The sequence below is a fragment of the Vicugna pacos genome, chromosome 24, assembly GCF_048564905.1.
Source record: "Vicugna pacos chromosome 24, VicPac4, whole genome shotgun sequence".
Lineage (NCBI taxonomy): Eukaryota > Metazoa > Chordata > Mammalia > Artiodactyla > Camelidae > Vicugna > Vicugna pacos.
Window position 1 is genome coordinate 16,584,449 of NC_133010.1, and position 13,212 is coordinate 16,597,660.

The 13,212-nt window shown below is 42.6% G+C and overlaps 1 protein-coding gene across 3 annotated transcripts in view; it reads left to right on the forward strand.

Moving 5' to 3' along the window:
* The window catches only part of CHST9 (carbohydrate sulfotransferase 9), a 187,364-nt gene that overhangs the window by 88,026 nt on the left and 86,126 nt on the right, over positions 1 to 13,212 (forward strand). For all 3 annotated transcript variants that reach the window (XM_031690310.2, XM_031690312.2, XM_072949069.1), the window contains one exon: positions 9,881 to 9,922. In XM_031690310.2, the coding sequence (XP_031546170.1) occupies positions 9,881 to 9,922 (42 nt within the window). The remainder of the gene's footprint in view (positions 1 to 9,880; positions 9,923 to 13,212) is intronic.

The window sequence follows — 13,212 nt, forward strand, 5'->3', positions numbered from 1 at the left end:
GTCCGGCAAGATGCTCTCCAGTCCTACAGTACAGCATTGTACCTCCAGTCAACAATAATGTATTGTTGAGAGGGTGGATCATTGCATTTCCAGATGATACTTGGACTAGGAAATCGTCTTCCAGGCAGCTGAAGTCCAGAGAAGACAAGCCAGAAGTTATGGATGCAGAGCCCTGTGACAGGGGCTTCGATGAGGATGCTGGCTGTTAAAACAAACCTAGTTCTTCTGACTCCAGACTCGGTGGATTCTCGCTGCCCCACAGCTGCCTCTTTAGAATAATGGAAGGTCTGTATCTGGGAGGAGCTCTGGAGATGCTCTGGTGCTAATTTTTCGTTTTACAAATGGATTAACTGAAGCCCTGAGAGAGTAAACGTGTTAAAACTCACACACCTGCTTGCGGAGGAAGTCTGTGCTGATATTCGGAGCATCCCTCTTTTGCTCCAGCACTATTCGTGGAAAGGAAATGAAACCAATTTCGCATATGCCCTCTGCATGCCGTGCGGCTGAAACCTACTCCTGGAGGGAGTCCAGTGTAAAAGTTAAGAGTGCAAGTTCTAATCTCAAACTACCAGGGCTGGAATCTCTGGGAGTCATGTGACCATCCCTTCCCTCAACTTACTCCCCTTATACACAAATGGAGATATAATAGTATTATCTCATAGAGCTGTTATGAGGCGTAAGTGAGAAAAATAGCTGTCAAGTCCCTAACGTCTAGCTCATGATATGTTCACAGTAAATTTTAGTGATCACTTTATTGCTTCTGATATCACTTGATGTTACTTGCCTCTGTCTTTTACCATCTAGGATGAAAATGTTAATAGCACGCCCAGAGGTCTGTTTTTCTGGCATGTGGTGTGCATAAGGAGAAATTTTTGTTGAGAGAGTGACGAAGGAAGGAAAGAAAAAAGAAAGGGAGGGAGGAAGGCTGTGACATTAAAAGTCCTTTCTTCATTGTCTGGCCCACATTCTGAAACCTGGAAATGTTTAAGGTATTTTTATTACGAATATTACCCCTTTTTCAAACTGTGAAATATGCAGCAGCACTTTAAAAAAATTTTGTTGAAGTATAGTCGATTTACAATGTCGTGTTAGCTTCAAGTGTACAGAAAAGTGATTCAGTTACACATATATATATATATTTTATAGATTCTTCTCCATTATAGGTTATTATAATATGTAGAATATGATTCCCTATGCTATACAGTAGGTCCTTATTGTTTGTCTATTTTATATATAGTAATGTGTATATGCTAATCCCAAACTCCCAATTTATCCCTCCCTCCCCTTCCCCTTTGGTAACCATAAGTTTGTTTTCTGTGTGTGTGAGTCTATTTCTGGTTTGTGAATAAGTTTATTTGTATCATTCTTTTTAGATTCCTCATATAAATGATATCATATGATATTTGTCTTTCTCTGCCTGATTTACATCACTTAATATGATAATCTCTAGGTCCATCCATGTTACTGGAAATTATTTCATTCTGCCTTATGGCTGAGTAATATTTCATTGAGTATATATACCACATGTTCTTTATCCATTCATCTGTTCATGGACACTTAGGTTGCTTCCATGTTTTGGCTATTGTAAATACTGCTGCTATGAACATTGAGGTGCATGTATCTTTTTGAATTAGAGTTTTCTCCAGGTAGATGCCCATAAGTGGTATTGCTGGATCATATGGTAACTCTATTTTTAGTTTGTTAAGGACCCTCCATACTGCTCTCCATAGTGGCTGCACCAATTTTATTCCCATCATCAGTGTAGGAAGTTTCCTTTTTCTCCACACCTTCTCCAGCATTCATTATTTGTAGACTTTTTAATGGTGACCATTCTGACTGGTGTGAGGTGATACCTCATTGTAGTTTTGATTTGCACTTCTCTAATAGTTAGTGATAGTGAGCATCTTTTCATGTGCCTGTTGGCCATATGGATGTCTTCGGAGAAATGTGTATTTAGGTCTTAAGCCCATGCAGCAGCACTTTTAACATAACAGAGGAAAAATCAAGAAGGAAGATGTGTGTCTCAGTGTGTTTTAAGCATGGCAGACACTGTACAAGGTTCATCCTTGTTTCTACTGTGAAATTTGCTTCCTGCACCTCTTGGAATTCTCATACCAGGTGTCTCTGTGTATGCCAGAGGGACAAAGAGGACAGAGGCGAAGTGCTTTCCCTTAATCACCTTGCATGTGGGAGAGACAGTTGATGACTTCTATAACAGGAAGATTCCGTACATGGTGGTGTAAAGGTTAGGAACCCCGGACTCTGTGGCTGGACCACCTGGGTTTGAATCCGGCACTTGGACCACCTGGGTTTGGGTCCAGCACTTGGCAACTTTGTGGCCTAGACACGTCAGTAACCTCTCTGAGCCATGCTCTCACCTGTAAAGTAGGAGAATTCACGGTGCTCACCCAATGAGCTCACGGACCGAACGAGTTACTCTGTGTAAAGGGGCTTTGCCCGGCGTGCTGCTTGCCCTCCTCCCAAACGAGTGGTAACTACTGACGTTCGGAACCCAACCGCTCTGAGCAGCGAGAGATGAGGGCATCAAGGTTCAGTCTTGAAGAAGGAGTGGGTCCTTTTCAAACAGCAGGGAGAGAGTTGGCTGTTTCAGGCTTGGGAATAGAAATGAATGTGGCCTCTTCGGAGGACTTTCAGAATTTGTTTAGGAAAGTTCTGAGTTGCGCGGATAAGCAGTGGTCATATTTAATGAGAATTAAATGGGATCTGATAACGGAGAGAAGCAAATAGAGGTTTTGAGGAGATGAGCACGGGCAGAGCAGTTTTTTAGATGCTTGATTTGGTATATTAACTTTAGATCAGAGACTGAAATCAGGACATCAGTTTGGGGACCACTGCAGTCGTCTAGACTTTGATGTGCTAAGGATTTTGGCAGGATTGATGGGGGGTTAACAAAAAAAGAAGAATGAGTATGAGACGCAGAAAGAAAAGATCCAGAGGTGACTGTCTGGAAACAGGTGTGGAGAAGAGATGGGGGGAACGTCAAAGTCACAAGCCTACCTGGCAGGAGAAATCTGTAATAGGCGCACGTGTGCAAGTTCAGGGGAACAGATGGTTTGGGGGAAAGGACTGCGAGTTTCGTTCAAGTCTAGTCCACTTGATCCAGCAATAGGACACCCACATGGAAGCTAGAACTTGGAGAAGCAGAGTTGAAGCTCAGGAGAGGTCAGAGCTAGCGTGTGTATGTACTTGGGACTGAACCAAGTACAGGTGAGCTTGAGAGATGGGAGAGAGGGTGAAGTTCCCGTGGAGATGGTCTGGCAAGAGTGAGGCAGGGTGACGCGCCAGCAAGTAACTGCTCTGAGCATCAGAGGCGGTGGCGTGTGTGACAGCACTTATGGTGGTGGGGTGATGAAATACAACATAAATAGGAAAAGCTTGGTAGCTGCCTCGTTTCCCAGAATCTCAACGCCAAAATGGACATTAAGACATTTTGTAGAAGAGGGAATTAGGGCGCAGCAGAGCTGGGTTCATTGGCTTCCCCTGAGCCAGCTGCAGAGTCAGACCTGCCCCTTTTCAGTGCGGTTCTTGCTTTCCAGGCTGCCGGTTGGGCTCATCCTGTCTCTCAGGGCGTGGCTGCACATGGTTCAGTTTGTCCTCTGTTCCACACAAAGCACGCGGTTAAGTGCCGGGTCCCGCTGCCAGGGCGCGTGCACTCGGCCAAGGGCAGAGCGCAGAGGCTAGAGCGAGGCTCCGAGGGAAGGAGCGCTCAGATACACGCCGACATTCGATCTCTACCCATGCACGCCCTACCTTTGCATGCATATTCATTAAATACTTATTCCACTGTTTAAAATATTGCTTCCAAAAAGCTATTGGAATGACATACTGTTTTATGTGAAGGAGGCTCTAAATCTCAACCACATTTGTGGCTCAATGATTGCAATAATTATTTTTTAAACCACATCAGTTAAAATCGAAACAGCTGTGTTTTGAACGTGTATAAAAGTTATGTCCCGTGTCTGAAGAGTTTGCACAACTTAGCATCATTTTATTGGAGGGATGGCCATTTAAAGGTCTTTAACCTTTTTATGAATTCCTTGTGAAGTCACAGAAATCTTAATACCTTTCTAATTTTCTTCTTGAAGGAAACAGTTTGGAAAAGGCCAAGGACAGAAACATCGGAAACCTTTAACGTAAACTAAAAGCATTAATACGTAACGGAAAAACGTAATCCATTCCCGGCATTTTTAAAGCAGCTATCATAAAATCGTCCCTTCTAGGAGGTGTTAAAAACAAAATTCAGCCGAGTAAATTTGGAGATCTAATTGGCTTTATTAAGTGATTCGCAGATCGGGCGGCATGACGTCTAGCAAGCAGAGAGGGGTTCTGAGGAGGTTGCCCAAGAGGAAGGCTTTTATAGGCAGAAAGCAGAAGGCATGAGGCCCGGGCAGATGACCTCACCTTCCTGTGGTGGATGAAAAGGGTGTTTGTGGCAGGTTACCTCACTGGTACTGACCAGAAAGTTCCTAATCCACCAGTTAAGACTGCATTCTTGGGGGAGATGGGAACTGCCGTTAGGTTCGGTATTAAGTTTCTCTTTGGTGACATGGGCTTAGCACAGGTGACCCCATTTTGGACCTGTTGTTTTGTTTTTAACAGAGCCTAGGGAGTTCTTCAAAACTGGTGCTTACATAGTCTTATTCCAAGGAGGACTTGATGGAAATAGAAGCTGTAAAACCCAAGGATTAGAAGGAAGTGGGGGGTGAGATTCAAATGGCTTCATTCTGAATGCTGTTTGCCGTCACACGTGCCCACTAAGCTTGCTCCCACACCTGGCTTCCCACAGGACCACTGGGGCAACGGGTCTCCGGGGTCGTTGATTGTTTGCTGGAGGGCAGGGACGCCCTGTCAGGGTTTCTTCCATTTGAGTTGCAAAAACCGGTTCTGAAAATAGTTGGCCGAACTTATCTGCTAAAACCCCTTTTGTTTTGAACCAGTGAGGCCCAAGGTCAAGAAATATTTGGGTTAACGTAAGGTTAATTTCAATATCAGGGTTCTTCTTCGGCAGAGTTCCAAGACTGTTTCATCGCTCTCAGGCTTCCTCCCTCTTCTGTTGCTGTGTCCTCTTGTGGACCGCTCTTGAGCTGTCTTGAACCCCCTTCCTGGGCGGCCGCAGCCCACCCAAGCCTCCACAGTTATCTCTCCTGGGATGGGGGGCGAGAAACACTGACGTGCTAGACTGGAAGGCTGATTTCTGGAGCCAAATCCTAGCTCCAGCTCTAGTTTTGTAATCCTGGACAAGGAACCTAAACTCACTCTCTTTTTCCTTCTGCTTCTTTTTTTTTTTTAATTATCTTTTAAGTTCAGCCTACACAGTTAAAGTATCAAATACAACAAAAGTTCTTTTAACTGGCCTTCTCTTAAATGATGTCCCTGATTCAGCAACTCTGCCCCTTCCCGAGATGTACCCTGCTGACGGACGCTTCCAGCCAGCTCACCCCCAGGCCCCCACCTGCCGTGCCTTGAGCCCACCTGAGACGTCTGACCCCACCTGTGGGGATGCGTGTGGACCGAGTCAGTTGTGTGTGTTCCCACACCTGCTCTGCCCGCTGTATTTGTTCATAGAATTACTCAATTCAATTATAAATTGTATAAAACCGATGACATAGGGGTGTCTAAAAGAATTGCTATTTCTATGAAGATGTTTTGGAGAGACTCGAAGTTGAGTTACTGAAAATAAAATGCTACAGAATCAGGTGTGAAAATATATTGGTAAAATGGTAGGGAGAACCTCAAACAAGTCTCAAGAGGCTTCCTGCTTTGTGTCATGGAGTTCTCATGCACTTTAATGGAACTGAATCTAGGAAATATAGATGATGATGATGGGGGTGGGTGGGGTTCATGTTAACAAGTGAAGAACTGGAAACATGTAGTTACATTCCATTAGCAGAAGTCCAGGTCAGATTCCCGTGGGATTGTTCTGGTCGTAGATTAGACAGGGGTCACGTCAAGTGCTCAGCACCAGGTCTGATACTTAATAGGGATTCAGTACCTGTTAGCTGTTATTGTGGTTATTATTGATTTAGTAAGTGTATATCCAAGCGATTTTAGAGGAAAAGAGAAAAGAGGGTAAGATTAGACCAAACCAATATTACAAAATAAAATACCGGGATAAACTTAAATCCAGCCAAATATTTTACAGCAAAGAACCTAAACCTCACTATGACATTCTTTTTTTGCATCAATATGTCTCTATGTAAAATTAAGAGGGTATTGATCCTCATGTTTATGAAAGATTTACTGGAGAAAAAAAATTCATGAAATGTAACCCTATTTCAGTTTTAACGACAAACTGCCACGTGGCCTCAGGAAACTGTCCAGCCTTTTCCTGTCTTGTATTCTCGTCAAGTGAGGGTGATGGTAACCAACTTAATTTATCACGTGGCCAGAAGAATTACTTTCAGGAAAGTACATTCTGGTCATATCTGTGTTCCCTCATTTGAGTGTGAGCCCTGCTTGGCTCAGTGTGCTATTCGTGCTGCTTGGACCCCCCAAACCCTCGGAAAAAAGGATTGGTGAGATGCTACGTCTTAAAAAACTGATTTCCCATTAAAGCTCTGAACCTATTCATTCAGTACGGTGATACGCCAAGTTTCAACAGGTGATACGTGCTTTACCACCGAAAACGAAAATGGCTCAGAGTAAAGTCATGTGATGAAGGGGAAAGATCTTGTTGCATCAGATTGTCTGTGCCACTCAATTAAGCCTTTAATACCATATCAATCTCCTAAGTGTAATATAAGGACACGTACACTGGATGTGAGATTTGAACTCTTACTAATTTTCAGGGCTCTGGACAAACCCAGTTAACTTCTGTTATGTGAAGCAAGCCTGCCTGCTGACATTTAAAGCCATTTCACAGCTGACCACGGGAGAACGTTCACGGTTATTTAATGTATGGTCATGTAGCGAGAAAGTCAGCCTATATTGATTATACAGATTGAGAGCCACATCCTAGGCAGTCATTATGTTAAAAAGTACGTAGAAATAGCCATGAGCCAGAAGACAGAGTCAGACCCTTTAAAGGGCTGTGCATACTTTAACTGTTGTTGGGAGGTGAGAGGGGAGGCTTTTTTTAGGAGACAAGTCATAAATTCAAAAATAAATGGTATTTACTTTCCTGTCTTTTTGTCAGATCCTTAAAATTAACATTAATTAATGTTAACCTTTGAAAAGAAATATTACAGTTTAACTCAATATATGTTTATACACAGCACTAAACTAGGTTTTGGGAAATTATAAAGAGAAGTAAGACTAAATCATCTGTGTGTGTGTGTGCGTGTGTGTGTGAGATGGAGGCACTGGGGATTGAACCCCTGGCCTCGTGCTTGCTAAGCGTGCGCTCTGCCACTGAGCTATCCCCTCCTCCCCATCCCTGTGTTCAATAAGTTTACTATGTATGCTGTACGACACTTGCGTTCATCTAATGATATACTTTAGTCTGCAATGAGTGGAAAGCCAAACCAGACCATCAGAGTGTATCCAGTCCAGGAGTATAATCTCATTATTATGCCCCAATGTCAGGTTTCCTGAGATCCTGGAGAAATTAGCAAATGGTGGTTTCCTGGGGCTGGGAAGAGGGCGATGGGGAGTTGCTGTTCAGCGGATATAGACTTTCAGCCCTGCAGGATGAATGAGTCCTAGCCATCTGCTGCACTACGTCATGCTTGCAGTAAACAACACCTTACTGTCCATTTTAAAATTTGTTAAGAAGATAGATCTTAGGTGTTTTTTACTACAATAAATTTTTAAAAAAGAAAAGAAATTGGCGGGTGACCTTGCACAGCCTTTACACAGCTGAGCCCTGGCAGGGGATAGGGAAATAGCTTCCATGTCCACATTTTTTAATGGAAATGACTTGGTAAACCTGAGAGCTGAGGGGCTATACCTGATGAGAGCAGCTTCTCATGCAACCATAAGCGACTTAGCAGAATTTCATCAGAGATAAAGAAGCAGCCGCATTTGACTTTTTGAATAGCCGTTTTTTTTCCATGTCAGTTTAATTTCCTTCCACGGTTATGTGGCAGGTTACGTAAACAATGAGATGTCCTGGATAAAATCAGTTTTGTGTGGAGGAAGATTTGAGGGTCTGGTCTAAACAGTATTGTTGTCACCAAGTCACAGAAGTGTGACCTTAATCGTGCTATTGTTACATGGGTGAACAAGTAAATGCAGACTTGCAATTACATCAAAGTGAGTCAGTGCAGTGGATGACATATCAGGTTCCAACCCGTGGGGATCGATTGTACTGTAGGACCTGTAACTTATTGATGAGCTCTACTAATGACCTTATAAGTGCCTTCATTCAAAATGCAGAAATTACTAAATCAAGTGGAGCTGCTGATCCCTTATCCCAGGAAACTCATGACAGTGCAGCTCAAAATGCCCTTGGATATATTTCTTCAATCATTCTAAGGATAGAATAGGATTTAACTGACATAAGCATAAACTGGAATATTTTAGCGCCAATGAAATTTGGTGAAAGATTAATTTAAAAGGCAAGGGCCAATAGGATCTTTTGTCTCAATTAGGTTTAGAAAAGCAGTATTATAAATGAGTCACCCTGAGAGCAGGTTACTTAAATGGAGCAGAATAGCAGGACAGAGAATTAATCCTACCATTGCTAAGCCTCACCATGCTGAAGTACTTGTTCAAATTTTTCTCAGCAAACTTTGAAAGGGGTATTTTGAGGGGGAGGGTATAGCTCAGTGGTAGAGCACATACTTAACATGCACGAGGTCCTGGGTTGAATCCCCAGTACCTCCATTACATAAATAAACCTAATTACCCTCCCCCCAAAAAACTAATTAAAGCATATTTTGAAAAAGACAATGCAGAGAGCAAAACATTACATGTACACAGATAAGATATATATTAATATATAGTTTCACTTGTAATATATAATATATAATAAAATATGTATTACATAAAATATGTAGTATTATGTACAGTATATAATATGCATTCTATATGGTGTATTTGTAATATGTTTTTGAAGGAAGAATTGTAACAGTATAATCTAGAAAGCAGAAGTCTAAATAGCCATATACTTACCCTCTTGTGATTCCCTAGACTTGTTCTCAGAGTAAGTTGAGGCTCACCTCTCCCCAGAGATGACTAAAGCAGAAGAAATATACTGTTACATTTAGCAACTTCATCTGGCAGAGAAGGGTCCTTCTTGATTATTAAGATGAAAAATCTTTGGCGCAAGGAAAACCCCAAGATCCCTTGGTTCGAGCTCTTCCCTCCAGGTCTGCGTTATTTCTGGATGATTTAAATACGCACGGGAGCGTTTCCCTCAAAGAGCTTTGGTTCTTTTATCCTAGATTTCATTTCATTTGCTCTTCTAAGTTTTACCAACCGAGGTCTCCAACGATGGGTCACCAGATATGCCACATCAGGAGATGCACATGGCACACCTGCCCTGAGCATCCTTTTTACCCAAAGAGGTCTAGCCCAAGTTCTCAGATGTTTTAAGCAGAAACTGTAATTGTATGTCAATACCTTGGCATGTTGTGGAGCAGGATGCAGAGAAGCCAGGGAGCTTTTCTTCCTTGTGGTGGATGTTTTCTAGCTCTGTTTCTCAGATGCAGAAGGTACAGGCACAAAGCTCACTCTTTTCTGTGGCAAAGTTTGAAGGTAATGCCAGAGTTCTGCATAAGTCACACCGAGCCTGTCACCTCTTGAGCGGCCCAGAAACACAGGAATGACATACTCTGCTTCATAGTCCTCTCCCTCCTCGTGATTTTCTTGGCTAGAAATAACGTATCAGAGACTTTGAAGCGTGTTTAATGTAGAAAGGTTCTTAAATGTCCTTGGATGTGATGGTAATATATGAATTCCCTCTTTTCTTTTCTAGGATGGGGACCTACACACTACTTGCGGCCTCTACCCAGAATCAGTGAGTAAACTCTCCATAATGTTTGGGTCTCAGGTAGTTAGACAGAAAGAGAGCAAAAACTGCCTTATCTGAAACCCCCATAGCGTTGCTTTTAAACGCCTGTTCTTTCAATGACAGCCATCCCCGGAAGGCACAGCCCCGGTGGCGTTGTTGGGGTGTATAAAGTCTTGGAAGGTTGGGAGAGAATCAAGCAGACCGTGATCCTTGCCCTCCAGGAATTTACAAAGGAAGCCAAAGACTTTGAAGATAGATTTCAGTTAGATCTAGCTTAATGAATAACTATTGCTCATCTTATTTGAAAAAGTTCACATTTTTCCTATTTTTTTATTTTAAAAAGTATTTACCACTTCCCGTTGGGTTCTCTTCATTATTCTCCAGAAATGTCTTCCTCTAAGAATGTAGTAAAACCTCATTCAGATACTGCAAATACACCATTTTTGACAATTTGACCCAGACTAAGATGAAATTTACCTTTGAATTATCTCCAAGGAATGGATTTGATAAGAGAAATAAAGGGAGTAACTGTAACTTATTTATAAAGAATAATTGTCCTCATGGCTTTCTCATAGACAGTGGTCTTCAGACAGAAAAGACTCAGCTATTAAATAAGGATCCATGCCATTAAGTAGATGTCTCCTTAGACAGACTTTATTGGCAGATCATAGTATATTCAAGTAATAAAACTGCGTGGCTTTCAATAAATCTGACTTCCGTAATTCGGGCTAACATCCCCCAGTCCCTGCTACTTCCCCAAACTCATTATTCCAATCTAGTGAAATGTACTGTTGTGTTACATGTGAACTTAAATATTTGTTAACAGAAGAGAATCAATTCTGATTCTCTTATATTTTTAATTTACAAATATAAACTGTCATTTTTTTTTGGATGCTTCTCTGTAACACTGATCACCTGGATGACAGTGGTGTGTTTATTTTTACAAGAAAAATGATGCATCTTTCCCTTTCCTTTTCCATGCTTTTATATAGCAGGTAATTTTTTTTTTAATTTAAAACTCAAAATTTTCACAAAGCAGGCAAGACAAATTCCCAGGATGATAGTGAAGATTTTTAAGGTGAGGAAAAAAATGACCCTAAAATCAAATCATGGCCTCACTGGGGCATGTTGGAAAATCAGAGCAGTAACTGAATCACCATTCGTTCATTCATTCAACAAACACTTAGTCAAGGTCCATGCTTATTGCTTCAAGGAGTGTAAACATGTATAAACTGTCTTAGTGTCCTCGTTACGCTGAAAGCCCATAAGTTGAAATAGAGATGGAGACAAGTTTCTCATGTGAGGAGTGATGTGTTATTTTTATAAGCAAAGTGCTTTGGGGACACAGAGAATATACTGTTAAATTCTGACTGGGAGAGTTGGGGAAATATTCATAGCTGGTGTAACATTTTTTTAAGCTCATTCTTAAAAAAAAAAAATAGAATTTCTACAAGGAGAGAAAGGAGAACATTCCAAATCATTATGAGCCAAAGCATGGAGACAGGGACTCCATGGGCTGCTTAAGAAACGCAGAGCAGACACGGTACTTGCAGAGAGCTGAGGAGGTGTGGGGGACGGTGTATGATCTATAAAAAGGTGTGTTACTGAGGAAATACGCCTTTACTTGGTGGTTGGAAACAGCCATCGGAGCTCACGGAAACATCTGAGGGCCATCTGCAGAGAACTGAAACGGGAAGAAATGGGAAGAGATAAGACGATGTAAGGACAACTGAGAGGACTTTTAAGAGCACAAATAGAATCAGCTTATCCCTGCTGGAGGAGAAAAGGGTTAGTCAGTAAATAAACAATGAGTGACAATAAGGAGCAATAAATTTGAAGGTGGCTATAAAGAAATTTGGGGGAGTTTATGTCTATGAGCTTCAGTTTTCTTCCCACTGTCCTGTTGGATAATGGGGTGTACACTCGGAGGACACAGGCTTGAACCCCAGCTCAGGTGCCTGTGAGTGATGTCAACATGGGCAGATCCCATAACCAACGTGCATTTCGGTGTTACCTTAACCTCTGAGCTCTTGTCTATCATGTGAGGAGAACGGTATGTTGCTTATAGGGGTCGCTGAGGTTATAAAGATGAGTTACGTACCACGTACTCAGCTAAAGGTCCTCTAGAGATGAAAGGTGCTAGATGATTGTCATCTGTGAATCAGAGCTTATCCCCAGGGAGAGAGAATGAAAAATCGCAATGAGGAATGAAAACCAGAAGGGGGCATGTAAGAATGTTTTTAAGCAGAATTGAGAGCCCCTTCTCAAAACATGACTTTGCGGTGCAGTGATACAGCTCCGGAGCAACCGACATGGATGATCTGATGGACTGGAGTTGGGGAAGGTCAAAGCAGGCTCGATGCCACTGAGGGAACAGTTGAAAATGTTGATCAGTGCAGATCCCAGAAACTCGGAGGCCTGATTCCTTCAGACTGTACTCCGGCGGGTGTATAGCTCAGTGGTAGAGCACATGCTTAGCGTGCACGAGGTCCTGGGTTCAATCCCCAGTACTGCCCTTAAAATAAATAAATAAATAAATAAACTGCATTATCTCTCCCAAAAAACAAACAAGAAAACTAAAACAAACAAACAAACAAAGGTCTATCCTCCAGCCTCAACACTGGGATGGCAGAATATTGTGTTTCCTCTTCAGGCTCAGCTGCCTGTGACCTTCAGGCTCTTGTCATTTTCAAGTAAGAAGGTTGAGTTGCCAAAGTCCCCAGGGTTGTACACTCTCCTGTCAGCTGAGCTCCAGACACCAGCTGTGGGTTAGACACCAGCCAGTCCCTTGTCTGCTCTTCCCACCCTCTCACTCTCCGCCCTGCGCTCGCAGTCCCCCCCCGCCCCCAGCCTCTCCCTCCACTTGACATTTAGTTCTTCCCTAGCATGCAAGGCAGTGAGAAAGGTTTCTACCTCCTCTGGAATAGAAAACTGGTATTTGAACCAAGCAAAAGGAGCCTGGCTGCAGGCACCAGTTCCAGACAGAAGTCCAGGCACTACAGAATTCACTGGGTGCGACAGGCAGGACCACGCTTCCCACCCCCCCCCCCCCGCCCCTGGAAGTGGGTTCTCCCCCCAGTCGTTAAGATAATATCCAGTGTCCTCTTCAAATGCTTAGCGAGCCCTGGGGACCCCAGGCGAGAGCTGCCAAGATCTATCTTGATAGTTACTAAACTTCCCTCAGAGGGAGATTTGAATTGCTAGAGAGCGTCCTTCATTTGCCAAATGGCAGTCATAAAGAAAATATAGGCTGTATCTGGCCCATCACTGACTCCTGTTTTAATTAATAGAAGACA